Source organism: Carcharodon carcharias, chromosome 4, assembly GCF_017639515.1.
Source record: "Carcharodon carcharias isolate sCarCar2 chromosome 4, sCarCar2.pri, whole genome shotgun sequence".
Taxonomy (NCBI): Eukaryota; Metazoa; Chordata; class Chondrichthyes; order Lamniformes; family Lamnidae; genus Carcharodon; species Carcharodon carcharias.
The window spans coordinates 151,335,636-151,350,857 of NC_054470.1; the positions used below are offsets into that span (position 1 = coordinate 151,335,636).

General features: G+C 44.2%; 1 protein-coding gene across 7 annotated transcripts in view; it reads left to right on the forward strand.

Annotated features, from left to right (window-relative positions):
* Window positions 1-15,222, forward strand: part of atg10 (ATG10 autophagy related 10 homolog (S. cerevisiae)) — a 294,562-nt gene that overhangs the window by 201,912 nt on the left and 77,428 nt on the right. For all 7 annotated transcript variants that reach the window (XR_005942884.1, XM_041186996.1, XM_041186998.1 and 4 more), the window contains one exon: window positions 3,564-3,661. Coding sequence is in view for 6 of the 7 variants with exons in the window: in XM_041186996.1 (XP_041042930.1) it covers window positions 3,564-3,661 (98 nt within the window). In the remaining variant the exon portion in view is untranslated. The remainder of the gene's footprint in view (window positions 1-3,563; window positions 3,662-15,222) is intronic.

Below are 15,222 nucleotides of genomic sequence, written 5' to 3' on the forward strand. Positions count from 1 at the left end.
TCAGCCTGTGCCAGGCTTCACAGACAGCACCACATCACTTTTAGGGGGGGTTCACGGGCTGGTCTCTACCTACCAGATCAGTCATATGTGGGTGGCTTTTCAATGGCTGCAGGGCAAGGTCTTGCTTGGGAAAGGGGGAGAAGTGGCCTCAGGCAAGGGAAGAGGCTGCAGGACGAGAGCTATACTGGGGAAAGAGGGTATCCCAGGGTGTGTGTGGGGGCACATGTTGATCTGTGCAAGTGGCTTCAAGATGTTGAGGGCTGAGGAGACAGTCTCCAGAGGAGATGAGGCCAGATGGAGATGTGAGGGTGTGTGTGTGAGAATGGGTGGTGATGCCCCTAGAGCTGGCAGTGAGTGAGATGCCAGTGAATGTATGATGGGCTTGAGTGTGTGAGTTTAGAGTGATGAGATGGTTGCCTTACCCTGGCTATAGGGATCAGATCATTCATCCTCTATCTGAATTGGATGGCCAACCTCCTCAGTGCAACATTGGCACTGATCACCTCTGCCATTGCCTCCAAGTTGGAGTGCGGCCAGAGCGGGTTTAGAGGTTACACAGCAGGCCTCCACAGCGTCCAAAGGGTGCTTGAGAGCTGCAGTTGCCTTGCCTTTCAAGACCATGTCTCTATTGCTGCTGTCCTGGGCTGGAAGCATTGAGCATGGCTTTAAATGTGGTGCCTGAGGTGTTGAAATGGCGAGGTGACGGCGTGGCAGGCGAATTCGAGCCTGCCCACCATTGAAACGGCATGTATCCCGGCAATGCATAATTAATGTGATGGGTTTGGGACAATACAGTGCGAAAAGCTGCCATTACATAAGGCGGGTAAAATGTCTTTTTACCTGGTCGCTACTTCACTCAATGCAAATCTGGGACGATTCCACCTACTGTTTCAACCTAAGAGTCTGTCACTGTACTCATTGTGGCACTCACCAGTGCCTCTTCTCCTGTACAACCCAATTTGCCTTATTTTCTTTAAAAGCACACTTCCCTTGCCAAAACACTCTCCTGTAGTAAACCTCTCTAACTTCCTTTCCATATCTTCTTGCTGCCTGCTTCCCCAAGTAAGTCTTCCCCTCGCATGTTGCCTCCCTGTATGCTTCCATTTAATACTAGGCTATACAATGCTTGCAGTCAAAAACAATATACACTGTAATCTCTCCAGTCTGGAATCCTTGGGACCAAGACATTTCTGGATTTCAGAATTTTCTGGATTATAGAAGAACATTGGAATGTGTCCTTTATAAATGTTCTTTAATGCCTGTTAATCCCAATGCATTCATAGTATACATCTGAAGACACCTGCGGTTATCTCATGTTCTTACCTAATCTGTACTCTCTACATGAGTGCTTCTCAATCTATTTCCCAATGTGACCTCATTTTAACACACACTGCAATCAGCCCCACTTTTGTTCCAGTGCCTGCGAAGCAGAGTTTCCAGCTTGGTGTAAGGAGCCTGTGTAACAAGCAGAAACACAGCAAAGTTTGAAGCTGCAACAGGCCTTCCCAGCACAGCCGCATCACCACCTGATTTTTCCCGTACTCAGAACACACCAGTCACTCAGAGTTACACTTTTCTGTTCTGCCTACATGAAGTTGATACACAGATATCCCGGACCCGCTCAGCTCTCAGTACTAAATGTGTTTCCTAAGGTTTAAAAAGTGCTTTGAGCTCACTGTCCGCCCCTTGCTGTTTTGCAACATCAATCCAGTGGGCCCAGGGTTCTCCTGCCAGACCCTCCAAAATGGATAGTTTCCTCTTCACAGTTACCATTGCTACCTCAGAGGAGGGGGAGATTGCCATCGCCATCACAGAATCCATCTCTGCGACCCCTCAGCTGAAAATCAATTCTGGACAATTGGTGTTTCTGGATTTCAGATTTCCAGACTGGCAAGATTACAATGTATTCCCATTTCACCATCTCATCTTGGAGGAGCACCACTTGCCTGGATGAGTGCAGCTCCAACAACACCCAAGAAGATTGACGCTATCCAAGACGAAGCAGCCCGCTCGATTGACACCCCATCCACAAACATTCACTCCCTCCACCACAGACGCACAGTAGCAGCAGTGTGTACTATTTACAAGACACACTGCAGGAACTCACCAAGCCTCCTTAGACAGCACCTCCCAAACCCACTACCATCTAAAAGGACAAGGGCAGCAGACACATGGGAACACCGCCATCTGGAAGTTCCCCTCCAAGCCATTCATCACCCTGATTTGGAAATATATCACTGACCCATCAACAGTGAAGGAACAAAATCCTGAAACTTCCTCCCTAACAGCACTGTGGGTGTACCTACACCACATGAACTGCTCACCACCACCTTCTCAAGGGCAATTAGGGATGGACAATAAATGCTGGCCTATCCAGGGATGCCCACATCCCATGAATGAATTAAAAAAAAAAAGACCTCAACACCATGGGCTTGTTTGGACCTTGACTTACTGGTATCATCATCCTATACTCCTCTCTCAGCCTGCTTCTCTCTGCCTCTTTCATTTTCCTCCACCCCACTCAACTTGTTCCCTTCTACGCCAACCCACTTATTCTTATCCCTTACGTTCACACATGAGAATCCATTTGACTCCATAATCAAATATTCAAGGCCTCTGGGCTTATGCGTTTTCTTCAATTAGAATGGAACAATGTGCTGAGAAGGTACGTTGAAGTAAGTTGAGAGGAGACACGTGTGAAGTATAGGCAGTAGTATGGACATGCTGGACCAAATGGCCTGTTTCTATGTTGTAAGTTCCAAGTAATTCTCTTAATTCATAAATGGTGTCGCACCCCATGACTTCTCCAGTTCAATTGTCAACTCTCAAGTGCTCAATTCGTAGATCATAAGCCAGAGTGCATATGGGAAAATTTTAGTGTGACTGCCTTGTTCTCTACTGTGTAAATTTATATTCCAAATCTTGTACCTTCTCCAAAATTTTTCTGTCCAGACATCTGCTGCATGTTGTTGCCTTGCAGCTATTTTTCTACCTATTCCTAATGCCTGTTCAAGCTCTTTCAGTCAGGCTAGATTTTTCTCATCCAGCAATTCCTATGGTTCATTGTTCTCAGTGGCTCATCAAGGAGGATCATGTATGTCTGTAATGCAGCTTCTGTGGCTATTACTCACTATTGGGGGTGTGGAATTGGATCTTAGGTTGCATCATAAGAAAGAAGCTACAATGGCTTATCTTTGTAATCTAAATGCTGAAGTTGAATTATGATTTTAAATCACTGAAATAAGTTTGAAAAGGGCTTCTTTTCTATCTTTGGCAACTGATTTCTCTTTTATGGTTCTGATGAAAGGTCAAAGACCTGAAACATTAACCCTTTTTTTATTTCCACAGATGCTACCTGACGTGCTGAGTATTTTCAGCATTTTCTGTTTTTATTCCAGCATCTGTAGGTTTTTTTCTGCTTTTGTTACTTTGACAGATGTCTGATTTTTTTTGTTAAAAGTAAAGGTGGAGAAAAAGATCTTACAGAAAGAACGCACCGTGTGTAGTATTTCCCTAATGTTGTCATTCATTCTTCAGAACTTTTTCATTTTTTGAAATCCTAGATGGCAAACCACTTGCATTAAAAGAAATTTGGGAAAATGTTCATGATTGCTACAAAGAACGCCTCCTTCATGGATCCTGGGGTACTATTACACAACAGGTAATCAATTATACATTCGACACTTTGAATACTTTGTGTCAGTGTTCACAAGTGAGAGGGATGACGTGGGTATGAAAATCAGGCTGAAGGACTGTGATATAATTAAAGAAATTAGCATAGAAAGGGAGGAGGTTCGAAGTGGTCTGGCAGGCTTAAAAGTAGATAAATCTCCAGGCCTGGATGAAATGTTATCCCAGGCTGTTGAGTGAGCAAGGGAGGAGATAGCAGGGGCACTGGCAATAATTTTCAATACCTCTCTGGCCACAGGAGAGGTGCCAGAGGACTGGAGGACAGCCAATTCAAGAAGGGAGGAAGGGTAAACCAGGGAACTACAAGCCAGTCAGTCTAACCTCAGTGGTGGAGAAACTATTGGAAGCAATTCTGAGGGACAGAATTAATCTACACTTGGAGAGGCAGGGATTAATCAAGGACAGTCAGCATGGTTTTGTTAAGGGGAGGTCATGTCTGACCAATTTGATTGAATTTTTTGAAGAGGTGACCAGGTGTATAGATGAGGGCAATGCATTTGACGTCATCTACTTGGACTTCAGCAAGGCTTTTGATCAGGTCCCAAATGGGAGACTGATAACGAAGGAAAGATCCAAGGCAATTTGGACCCAGAATTAGCTGAGTGGCCGGAAGCAGAGGGTGATGGTCGAAGGGTGTTTTCGTGACTGACCATAAGACCATAAGACATTGGAGCAGAAATTACGCCAATCGGCCATTCAGTCATGGCAGATAAGTTTCTCAACCCCATTCTCCCGCCTTCTCCCCATAACCTTTGATCTCCTTACCAATCAAGAACCTATCTATCTCGGTCTTAAATACACTCAATGACCTGGCCTCCACAGCCTTCTGTGGCAATGAATTCCATAGATTCACCACTCTCTGGCTATGACTGGATGCCTATGTCCAGTAGGGTTCTACAGGGATCGGTGTTGGGTCCCTTGCTGTTTGTGGTATATATAAACAATTTAGACTTGAATGTAGGAGGGTTGATCAGTAAGTTCATGGACGACACGAAAATTGGTGGGGTGGTTAATAATGAGGAGGATAGCCTTAGATTACATGAGGATATAGATGGGCTGGTCAGATGGGCTGATCAGTGGCAAATGGAATTTAATCCAGATAAGTGTGAGGTGATGCACTTGGACAGGACAAATAAGGCATGGGAATACACAATGAATGGTAGAACCCTGGGAAGTACTGAGGATAAGAGGGACCTTGGTGTGCATGTCCACCGGTTCCTTAAGGTAGCGAGACAGGTAGATAAGGTGGTTAAGAAGGCATATGGGATACTTGCCTTTATTAGCTGAGGCATAGAATATAAGAGCAGGGAGGTTATGCTGGAACTGTATAAAACGCAGGTTAGGCCACAGCTAGAGTATTGCGTGCAGTTCTAGAATCTGCATTATAGGAAGGATGTGATTGCACTTGAGAGAGCGCAGAGGAGATTTACCAGGATGTTGCCTGGGCTGGAGAGCTTTAGTTATGAGGAGAGATTGGATAGACTTGGGTTATTTTCCCTGGAGCAGAGGAGATTGAGGGGGGACATGATTGAGGTGTATAAAACTATGAGGGGCATAGATAAGGTAGACAGGAAGGAACATTTCCCCTTAGTGGAGGGATCAATAACCAGCGGGCATAGATTTAAGGTAAGGGGCAGGAGGTTTAGAGGGGATGTGAGGAAGAATTTTTTCATCTAGAGGGTGGTGTGAATCTGGAACTCACTGCCTGATACAGGCAGATACCCTCATAACATTTAAGAAGTATTTGGATGTGCACTTGTGATACCATGGCATACAAGGCTATGGGCCTAGTGCTGGAAAATGGGATTAGAATAGTTAGGTACTTGTTTGACCGGAGCAGACTCGATGGGCCAAAGGGCCTTGTTTTGTTCTGTAGAACTCTATGACTCCATGATTATGACAAGGTGGCTAAATGTTGAAGTTATCTAACCAGTTACATACTTCAATCAATGAATTTAAACAAAATGAATTATTGCTCACTACAGATTCATCAACAATCACTGTTCAGTTTAAGACTGTGATTTCAGTGATATGGACACTGGTATCGAGTTTGCACTTCGCTGAAAATCTTTCAATTTGTTAAGGGTATTTGGGATAAAATTCAGTGGTTCTGCAGTAGTAAGGTGGCATGGACCCTGAATTGAAGAATGTCAATCCTGCCTCAAATTTTGAGGGCAGAGTCTGTTTGGGATGGGTGACCTGCAATGTAAGAGCACATCAGAGGTACCTGCCGCAATTCGCTAGGTGGAAGTAGGTTGACCCTAGGCCCTTGCCACCCAACAAGTAAGTGACAGCCATAACTCTAAGCATAAGATAATGAATCCCCTTTGGAATTGATCATTTAAAAAAAATCATTCTCCAGATGTGGGTGTTTCTGGCAAGGCCAGCATTTATTGCCCATTCCTGATTTTCTTGAGAGGATGGTGGTGAGTCTTTTTCATAAACCACTGTAGTCCATGTGGTGAAGCTCTCAAACTTTCAGCTAGTCAGTGCTTCTACACTCTTGGAAGAAAGAACAATCTAGTATGTATGTATGTAGCATCTTTCATGACTAAATTGATTCTAAAGTGATTCACGGTTAGTGATCCATTTGATGTGCAGTCACAACTGTAATGCAGGGAAACATGGATGTAAAATGTGGAATATTGTTAGAACTTCCCAGAGACATGCCTTTGATGTATGGGTGTGGCAAAAAAGATCTACTTGTGCAACAACTTGCATTAATATAGTACTTTAATTATAGGCAAACATCGCAAGGTATTCATCAGATGTGAAATGTAAAAAATGATCACTGAGCCAAAGAATGGAATTTTTAAAATATATTCTTTCATGAGATGTGGGCATCACTGGCAAGGCCAGCTTTTGTTGCACATCCCTAATTGCCCTTGATCTGAATTGCTTGCTAGGCCATTTCCGAGGGTAATTAAGAGTCAACCACATTGCTGTAAGTCTGGAGTCACACATAGGCCAGATCAGGTAAGGATGGCAGATTTTTTTCCCTAAAGGACATTAACAAACCAAGCCGGCTTTCACGACAATGAATGATCACTTCATGTTCACTATTCGCTTCAATTCCAGATTTTTAAATGAATTCAAATTCCACCAGCTTTCATGGTGAGATTTGATCCTGTGTCCCCAGAGCATTGGCCTGGGCCTCTGGATTTTTAGTCCAGTGACATTACTAGTATGCTACAATTTCCCCCTGAATATTAGGAGGAATGAAAGTGGTTTTTAAGGAGACACTTAAAGGTGCAAGAAAGAGATGGAAGGTTACTTGGAAGGATTTCCAGATCATGCAGTAGATGATTGAAGGCATGACTGCCGGTGGTGGGTCAAAGGGTGGTTGGGGAATGTGCAAGAGGTCAGATTCAGAGGAATAGAGAGCTCTGAAGTGGTTATAAGTCTGGGGAGTGTGCTAAAACTAGGAAGGAAATGAAACACTACGTTGAGCATTTCAAAATGATGGTGTTGCGGGACTGTGAGTGGAACTTAGTGCAGGATAGCATATGTGTAGCCAGTTATGAGATTTGTAGGAGACAACATGAACGGAAGGTGGAAGACGAAAAGCCAGTCAAGAGATCATTGGATGAATTAAGTCTGGAGCTGGCAAAAGCATGGGAGAGGGTTAAAAACTTGGAACACCAAAGCCATATTCATCAGTTTTTGCCGCACGTTCCAGACCCTAGCCATCATTTTCATCCTGCTCCCCAGTTGCCGTCTCAGGAGTGGAGGCAGCCGACATATGGAAGTGAAAGTAGATAGTTTTTGTGATGGAGTGGTTATGGGGTCAGAAATTCAGCCCAGGGTTGAGTAGGATGCTGAGGTTTCTGACTAGTGTGGTTTAGTTGGAGGCTGTGTCTGGGGAGGCTATATGGGATAGAAATGGTGGCTAGGGTATGGAGCTTGTTGCAAGTGCTGAAGAACATGGCTTCAGTATTCCCAGTATTTAACTGGAAGAAACAGTGGCTCATTCAAGACTGAATGCCACATGAGCAGTTAACCAAAGACAGTGGAAGGCTCAAAAAAAATAGAGGTGGGTGTCATATGTGTACTTGTGAAAGTTGACCCAATGCCTACTGATGATGTTGCCCTGGCGCAACATATAGAGGAGGAAGAGGAGGGTGCCAAGGATATATCCTTGGAGAAACTGGAAATAGCAATCTGAGCATTGGAAAGGAAATTATTGCTAGAGATGCTGTCACTCTGATTGAATAGGAAAGAGTAGAATGATGCAAGAACAGCCCTACTGAGCTCAACATTGAAAAGCAGCAAAGGAGGAACTTCATATGGGCAACCATGTCAAAGACTGCAGAGATAATAAGGAGAGAAAACAAGCCATGGTCACTGCCACGGAAGATATCACCTATAACCTTACTTAAGGCTAGTGGCAGGGATGTAAACCTAATTGGAGATTTAAGCATGGAGTTGAAGAAAAGATGGGCACTACTTTGGGAGGTGACAACACGTTGTCAGACTTTGGGAAGGAAAGGGAGTTAGGAGTGGTAGCTTGCAATAACTAAGGATTCAAGGATAGGTCTTTTGATCAGGGGATTGATGACTGTGGTTTTGAAAGGATGGGAAAAGTGCCATTGGTGGCTGTGTCTTCACCCACCATGGCTGCACACTCTGGAAATTCCTTCTTAAACTCCTCTGCCACTCCATCTCCCTTTCCAATTTTAAGTTGGCATCCACTGTTTTTTCCTGTCTACATCTCCATGAAGCAACTTGGAATTTAATTTTACTTTCAATTCACTATATAAATGCTGCTGTAGCATTGGGGAAGGAATGATGGTCAACAGTTTAGCAGGAATGGGGTCAAGGGAGCAGGAGGTCAGTTTCGCGGATATTAACGAGCTTGGAGAGGGGAAATGGGGATATGGGAGTGAAATAAGAGAAGGACACAATTTCAGTGATAGGGTAGTAGAGACAGTTTAGCTTGATGGCAAGGTTGTAAGGAATGCAGCAGAGGCAGCTGACTAGATGGAGATTAAAAAGTCCACTTGTTACTAAAGATGAAAGCAGACAAGGCAGAGGAGAGGGGTTTAAGGAGGCAGTTGATAGTAAGGAAAATGGTGCATAGGTTATCTTTAGCCTCCAGAATGACCCTGGAGTGGTGGATGGTTTTAGCAAAGCAAATTATAGTCCGCTAGTATAATAAAGGCAAAATACTGAGGATGCTGGAAATCTGAAACAAAAGCAAATAATGCTGGAAAAACTCAGGTCTGACTGCATCTGTGGAGAGAGAGACGGTGATAACATTTCGAGTCCGTATGACTCTTCTTCAGATCTAAAGGGGGGTAGAGGTGTGGTAAAATATATACTGATTAAGGTGGGGTGGAACCAGTGAAGCTGGATAGAAGGCCAGTGATAGGTGGAGGCAAAGGAGAGATGGCAAAAGACGTCATAAACAAAAGATCAAAGAGTTGTTAATGGTGGTTGTACTGGCTAAAGGAGGTGCTAATAGCGACATTAAGAAATCAAAATGTGATAATGGCCGGACCAGGGTAAGCACCCTGGAAAGTGACAGATGGCCCTAGTGGCTAGGCAGGGGAAGAAAGATCGAAAATAATCTAAAAGCTGGGGATAAAGCAATGAATGGAGATGGGAATGAATTTAAAAAATAATAATAATGGAAATAAGTGGGGAAAAAATTAATGAACATTTTTTAAAAAATGAATATAGAAAAAAGGGGGATGAAAACAGTGGGGTGGGGATGGAGGAGAGAGTTCATGTCTCCTCTATACCCACCCCCCTTTTTTCATCCCTCTTTTTTACCATTTTCATTTTTATTTATTTTTTAATTTTCATTAAAATTTTTCCCCACTTATTTTCATTATTATTATTTTTAAAATTTATTTCCATCTTGATTCATTGTTCTATCCACAGCTTTTAGCCTATTTTCTTCCCCTGCCCCACCCCCACTAGGGCCATCCGTCACTTTCCAGGGTGCCTACCCTGGTCTGGCCATTGTCACATTTTGTTTTCTTAATATCGCCATTAGCACTTCCTTTAGCCAGTACCACCACCATTAACAACTCTTTGACCTTTTGTTTATGATGTCTTTTGTCATCTCTCCTTTGACTCCACCTTTTGCTGGTCTTCTATCGAGCTTCACCGGTTCCACCCCATTTAGTCAGTCTTTATTTCACCACATCCCTACTTCCCTTTAGATCTGAAGGAGAGTCATACGGGCTCGAAACATTATCTCTGTCTCTCTCTCCGCAGATACTGTCAGGGCTGCTGAGTTTTTCCAGCATTTTTTGTTTTTGTTAGTCTGCTAGTGTTTGATATGATTCAGCTGGTTCTGGTGATGAAGGGCTAAACCACTTATGTGCCGGGTAAGCTCAAGTCTGCACCTCTTGGACTTGAATGGATGAAGATGGAGGCCGTAGTAGGACAAGAAACTGAGATAGGAAGAAATCATCAACACTTAGGCATTGCTCGGTGCAAAACTTAAGATGAAAGAAGGGAAGATATCATGGTGAGAGACTCAGGTGGGACAGGAGAAGGGTGGAACAAGTTGAGGTGCTCTTGGGAGAATGAGGTACCAGAGGAGTCAGGGTACAAATCAAAGTATGATTTGGTGTTGAAAGTCATGCTGCCACTGTACCAATTTGGGCAGGCTAGGTTGTGGATAGTGTAGCCTGGTAAGGAGATTCTAGTAAGGAGCACAATGTCAGCATTTGTGATCCACGTTTTAGTCAAAGTTGTTAGGTCAATGAAATCATTACAATAAGGTTGTGGATGACAAGGTCCTTGTTGTGAATGAATGGACATTCTGAAGGGAAATGATGAGATGGGCAGTGATGGTTGATCTACTGACAAGTGAAGGTTGTGACAGGGAAGAAGTTCTGGCAGATTTCTGCAAGCTGGTGTGCTGGGCGAGAAGGGAGGAAGCTGGGACAGTTAGGATTATTGCTTGTAAGGAGGCAAAGCATGATGCCTTGATGAGCCTTTTGGAGAATGCCAAGAGAGGCACAGAGTGCAGTGGGATTGAAGCCTGGGATGGTGTCAGAAAAGTAGTATAGGCATAGAAGCAGGGATAGGTTGAAATAGACAGTGTGGAATGATCTTGCAGTGCCCACAAGCCAGTGACTGGTTTCAGGAGTGGATCCTGGAGCTGTTTAAAGGGAAAAATGTCAGCAGAAACACTGCTAGATGTTGTCCAGTGAAATTGGAGGACTGAGCAGTAGAGTCAACTATCAGCCAGCAGAGGTTGATGTAGTGGCCCAGCAGAGATGTCTAATGACATGAGGTATCAGCTATACACAGCAGCATTGTTGGCGAATGGTTGAATTGAAAAAACAGAGTGGAATCTGCAGGTAGCCTTGATACTCCCATTTTCCAACCCTCAGTTGGCTGATGCCTCTAGGGCTGAATTGCAAATTTGGTCTTACTATTATTGCTTATCATTTGCAAGTCAAACAGCTCCTCATTAGTTAATTTCCTCTATCTGCTCTGATTGCAAAGGAATTCCCATGGGCAGAATTTTACGGCATGCACCTGACTTTATCGGGCGTCAAATCACGGGAGCACGCAAAAGTTGGAAGTGGCCCACCGACAATTAAGAGGGCAATTAAGCCCATTAACTGTGCAATTGCCTCTGATTTCTCATGGGCCGGTCCAACCTTATGGTTGGCGGATGGGCGAATCGACCAAGCGGCCTCATGCAAGGGTGGGATGAAATTTCCACTATGAAATAAATAAAAGTAAATATCTGTGGACAGCACATTTATCAGCTATGTTTTCAGGTGCTTGATTGTGATGCTTGGACATTTTTTTGCAGCTTTTTAAACCTTTATTTAATCATTTCAGGTCTGCAGCTCCCTGTCTGCCTTCAGGGAGCTTTCACTCAGCGCTCATCCACGCCCGCGGAAACATCATTGCCCACCCTCTTCCCTCCCCCACCCTGGCAGTGCTGAGCTTTTCAGCGCAAGTTTCACGTTGGCTGGGCATTAATTGGCCAGCCAGCGTGAAATCGTGGTCGGGGGCCGATTGCAATGAGGGGCCTGTTTCCCAAATGCTCCTGGGCCCAATTGCACACGCCCGCCAAAGGTAAAATTCAGGCCCATGACTTTTCCTTTGCTAAAGTTCCCTATTGTCCCTAAATTGCTTCCCTATTTGGCGCCAATTATTTCTTGCTTAACTACTTTAAACTATCAATAGAGCACAATCATGTACAAACTCTATATTGCTTTCACAACAAAAACAGAATTACCTGGAAAAACTCAGCAGGTCTGGCAGCATCGGCGGAGAAGAAAAGAGTTGACGTTTCGAGTCCTCATGACCCTTCGACAGAACTTGCGTTCGAGTCCAAGAAAGAGTTGAAATATAAGCTGGTTTAAGGTGTGTGTGTGGGGGGCGGAGAGATAGAGAGACAAAGAGGTGGGGGGGGGGGGGTGTGGTTGTAGGGACAAACAAGCAGTGATAGAAGCAGATCATCAAAAGATGTCAACGACAATAGTACAATAGAACACATAGGTGTTAAAATTAAAGTTGGTGATATTATCTAAACGAATGTGCTAATTAAGAATGGATGGTAGGGCACTCAAGGTATAGCTCTAGTGGGTTTTTTTTTTATATAATGGAAATAGGTGGGAAAAGGAAAATCTTTATAATTTATTAGAAAAAAAAGGGGAAGGGGGAAACAGAAAGGGGGTGGGGATGGGGGAGGGAGCTTACGTAAGCTTTCTGTTTCCCCCTTCCCCTTTTTTTTCTAATAAATTATAAAGATTTTCCTTTTCCCACCTATTTCCATTATATAAAAAAAAAACCCACTAGAGCTATACCTTGAGTGCCCTACCATCCATTCTTAATTAGCACATTCGTTTAGATAATATCACCAACTTTAATTTTAACACCTATGTGTTCTATTGTACTATTGTCGTTGACATCTTTTGATGATCTGCTTCTATCACTGCTTGTTTGTCCCTACAACCACACACCCCCCCCCCCCACCTCTTTGTCTCTCTATCTCTCCGCCCCCCACACACACACCTTAAACCAGCTTATATTTCAACTCTTTCTTGGACTCGAACGCAAGTTCTGTCGAAGGGTCATGAGGACTCGAAACGTCAACTCTTTTCTTCTCCGCCGATGCTGCCAGACCTGCTGAGTTTTTCCAGGTAATTCTGTTTTTGTTTTGGATTTCCAGCATCCGCAGTTTTTTTGTTTTTATCTCTATATTGCTTTCCTACTGTGAGACTCTCTTCTTCATATTCCTGGAGGGGAGTATAGGAGAAAGATTGTTTTCTCATTTGGATTGCACTCTATTTAAATCTTTATTGTGTCTCTCTTTTATTGAAGTTTCTTTGCCTTCCTGCCTGATTCTTTCTGAGCTCGAAATCCACCATCTTTGATGCCCCTCCTCCTCCTTGACTGTGTGGATGTAAATCAGGCCCCCTTTCTTGTGCTACACTGATTTTTCGATAGGCAGTTTGAGATGAAATAAAGAGATCTTACTGCAGATATGCGCAACCCACATTATTCTATTATATGTGAAACTTATATCTAAATGTGTCATTTTTTTAATTTGTTCATGGGATGTGGGATTTGCTGGTTAGACCAGCATTTATTGCCCATCCCTAACTGCACCTGTGAAGGTAGTGGTGAGCTGCCTTCTTGAAACGCTGCAGTAAATGTGGTGTAGTACACCCAGAATGCTGTTAGGGAGGGTGTTCCAGGATTTTGACCCAGCAATTGTCAAGGAATGGCGATACAGTTCCAAGTCAAGATGGTGTGTCGTTTAAAGGGGAACTTCCAGTTGGTGGTGTTCCCATGTGTCTGCTGCCCTTGTCTTTCTAGATGATAGCGATTGTGTGTTTGGAAGATGCTATCTAAGGAGCCTTGGTGAGTTCCTGCAGTGCATCTTGTAGATGGTACACACTGTTGCCACTGTGCGTCAGTGGTGGAGGGAATGAATGTTTGTGGATATGGTGCCAATCAAGTGGGCTGCTTTGTCCTGCATGGTGTCAAGTTTCTTGAGTGTTGTTGGAGCTGCACTCATCCAGGCAAGTGGAGAGTATTTCATCATGCTCCTGGCTTGTGCCTTGTAGATGGTGGACGGGCTTTGGGTAGTCAGAAGGTGAGTTACTCACTGCAGGATTCCTAGTCTCTGACATCTCTTGTAGCTACAGTAATTATAGGGCTAGTACTGTTCAACTTCTGGTCAATGGTAAACCCCTGGATGTTGATAGTGGGGGATTCAGTGATGGTAGTGTCCTGAAAGGTCCAGGGGCGTTGGTTAGATTCTTTCTTGTTGGAGATGGTCATTGCCTGGCACTTCTGTGATATGAATGTTCCTTGCCTTGTCACCCCAAGCCTGGATATTGTCCAGGTCTTGCTGCATTTGGACATGGACTGCTTCAGTATCTGAATGGTGCTGAGCATTGTGCAATCATTAGCGAACATCCCCACTTCTGACCTGATGACGGAAGGAAGGTCATTGATGAAGCAGCTGAAGGTGGTTGGGCTGAGGACACTACCCTGAGGAACTCCTGCAGTGAAGTCCTGGAACTGAGAAGATTGACTTCCAACAGCCACAACCATCTTCCTTTGTGCTAGGTATGACTCCAACCAGCAAAGAGATTTTCCCCCTGATTCCCATCTACTCCAGTTCTGGTAGGGCTCCTTGATGCCGCACTGGGTCACACGTTGCCTTGATGTCATGGCCAGTCATTCTTACCTCTGGAGTTCAGCACTTTTGTCCATGTTTGAACCAAGGCTGTAATGAGGTCAGGAGCTGAGTGACCCTGGCAGAACCCAAACTGAGCGTCAGTGAGCAGATTATTGCGAATCAAGTGCTGCTTGCTACCACTGTTGATGACCCCTTCCATCACTTTACTGATGATAGGGAGTGGACTGATGGGGTGATAATTGGCCGGGTTGTATTTGTCCTGTTATTGTTTAGAGGACATACCTAGGCAATTTTCCACATAGCCAGTGTTGTAGCTGTACTGGAACAGCTTGGCTAAGGGCGTGGCAAGTTCTGGAGCACGTATTCAGTACTATTGCCGGAATATTGTCAGGGCACATTGTCTTTGCAGTATCCAGTGCCTTCAGTTGATTCTTAATATTGTGTGGAGTCAATCGAATTAGTTGAAGACTGGCATCTTTGATGCTGGGGACCTCTGGAAGAGGCCGAGATGGATCATCCACTCAGCACATGTGGCTGAAGATTCTTGCAAATGCTTTAGTCTTATCTTTTGCACCAATGTGCTGGGCTCGCCTATCATTGAGGATGGTGATATTTGTGGAGTCTCCTCCTCCAGTGAGTTGTTTAATTGTCCACCACTGTTCATGACTGAATATGGCAAGACTGCAGAGCTTATATCTGATCCGTTGGTTGTGGGATCGCTTAGCCCTGTCTATCACTTCTGCTTATGCTATTTGGCATGTAAGTAGTCCTGTTATATCTTCATCAGACTGATACCTCATTTTTAGGTATGCCTGGTGCTGCTCCTGGCATGCCCTCCTGCATTCTTAATTGAACCAGCGTTATCCCCTGGCTTGGTGGTAATGGTAGATTGGGGG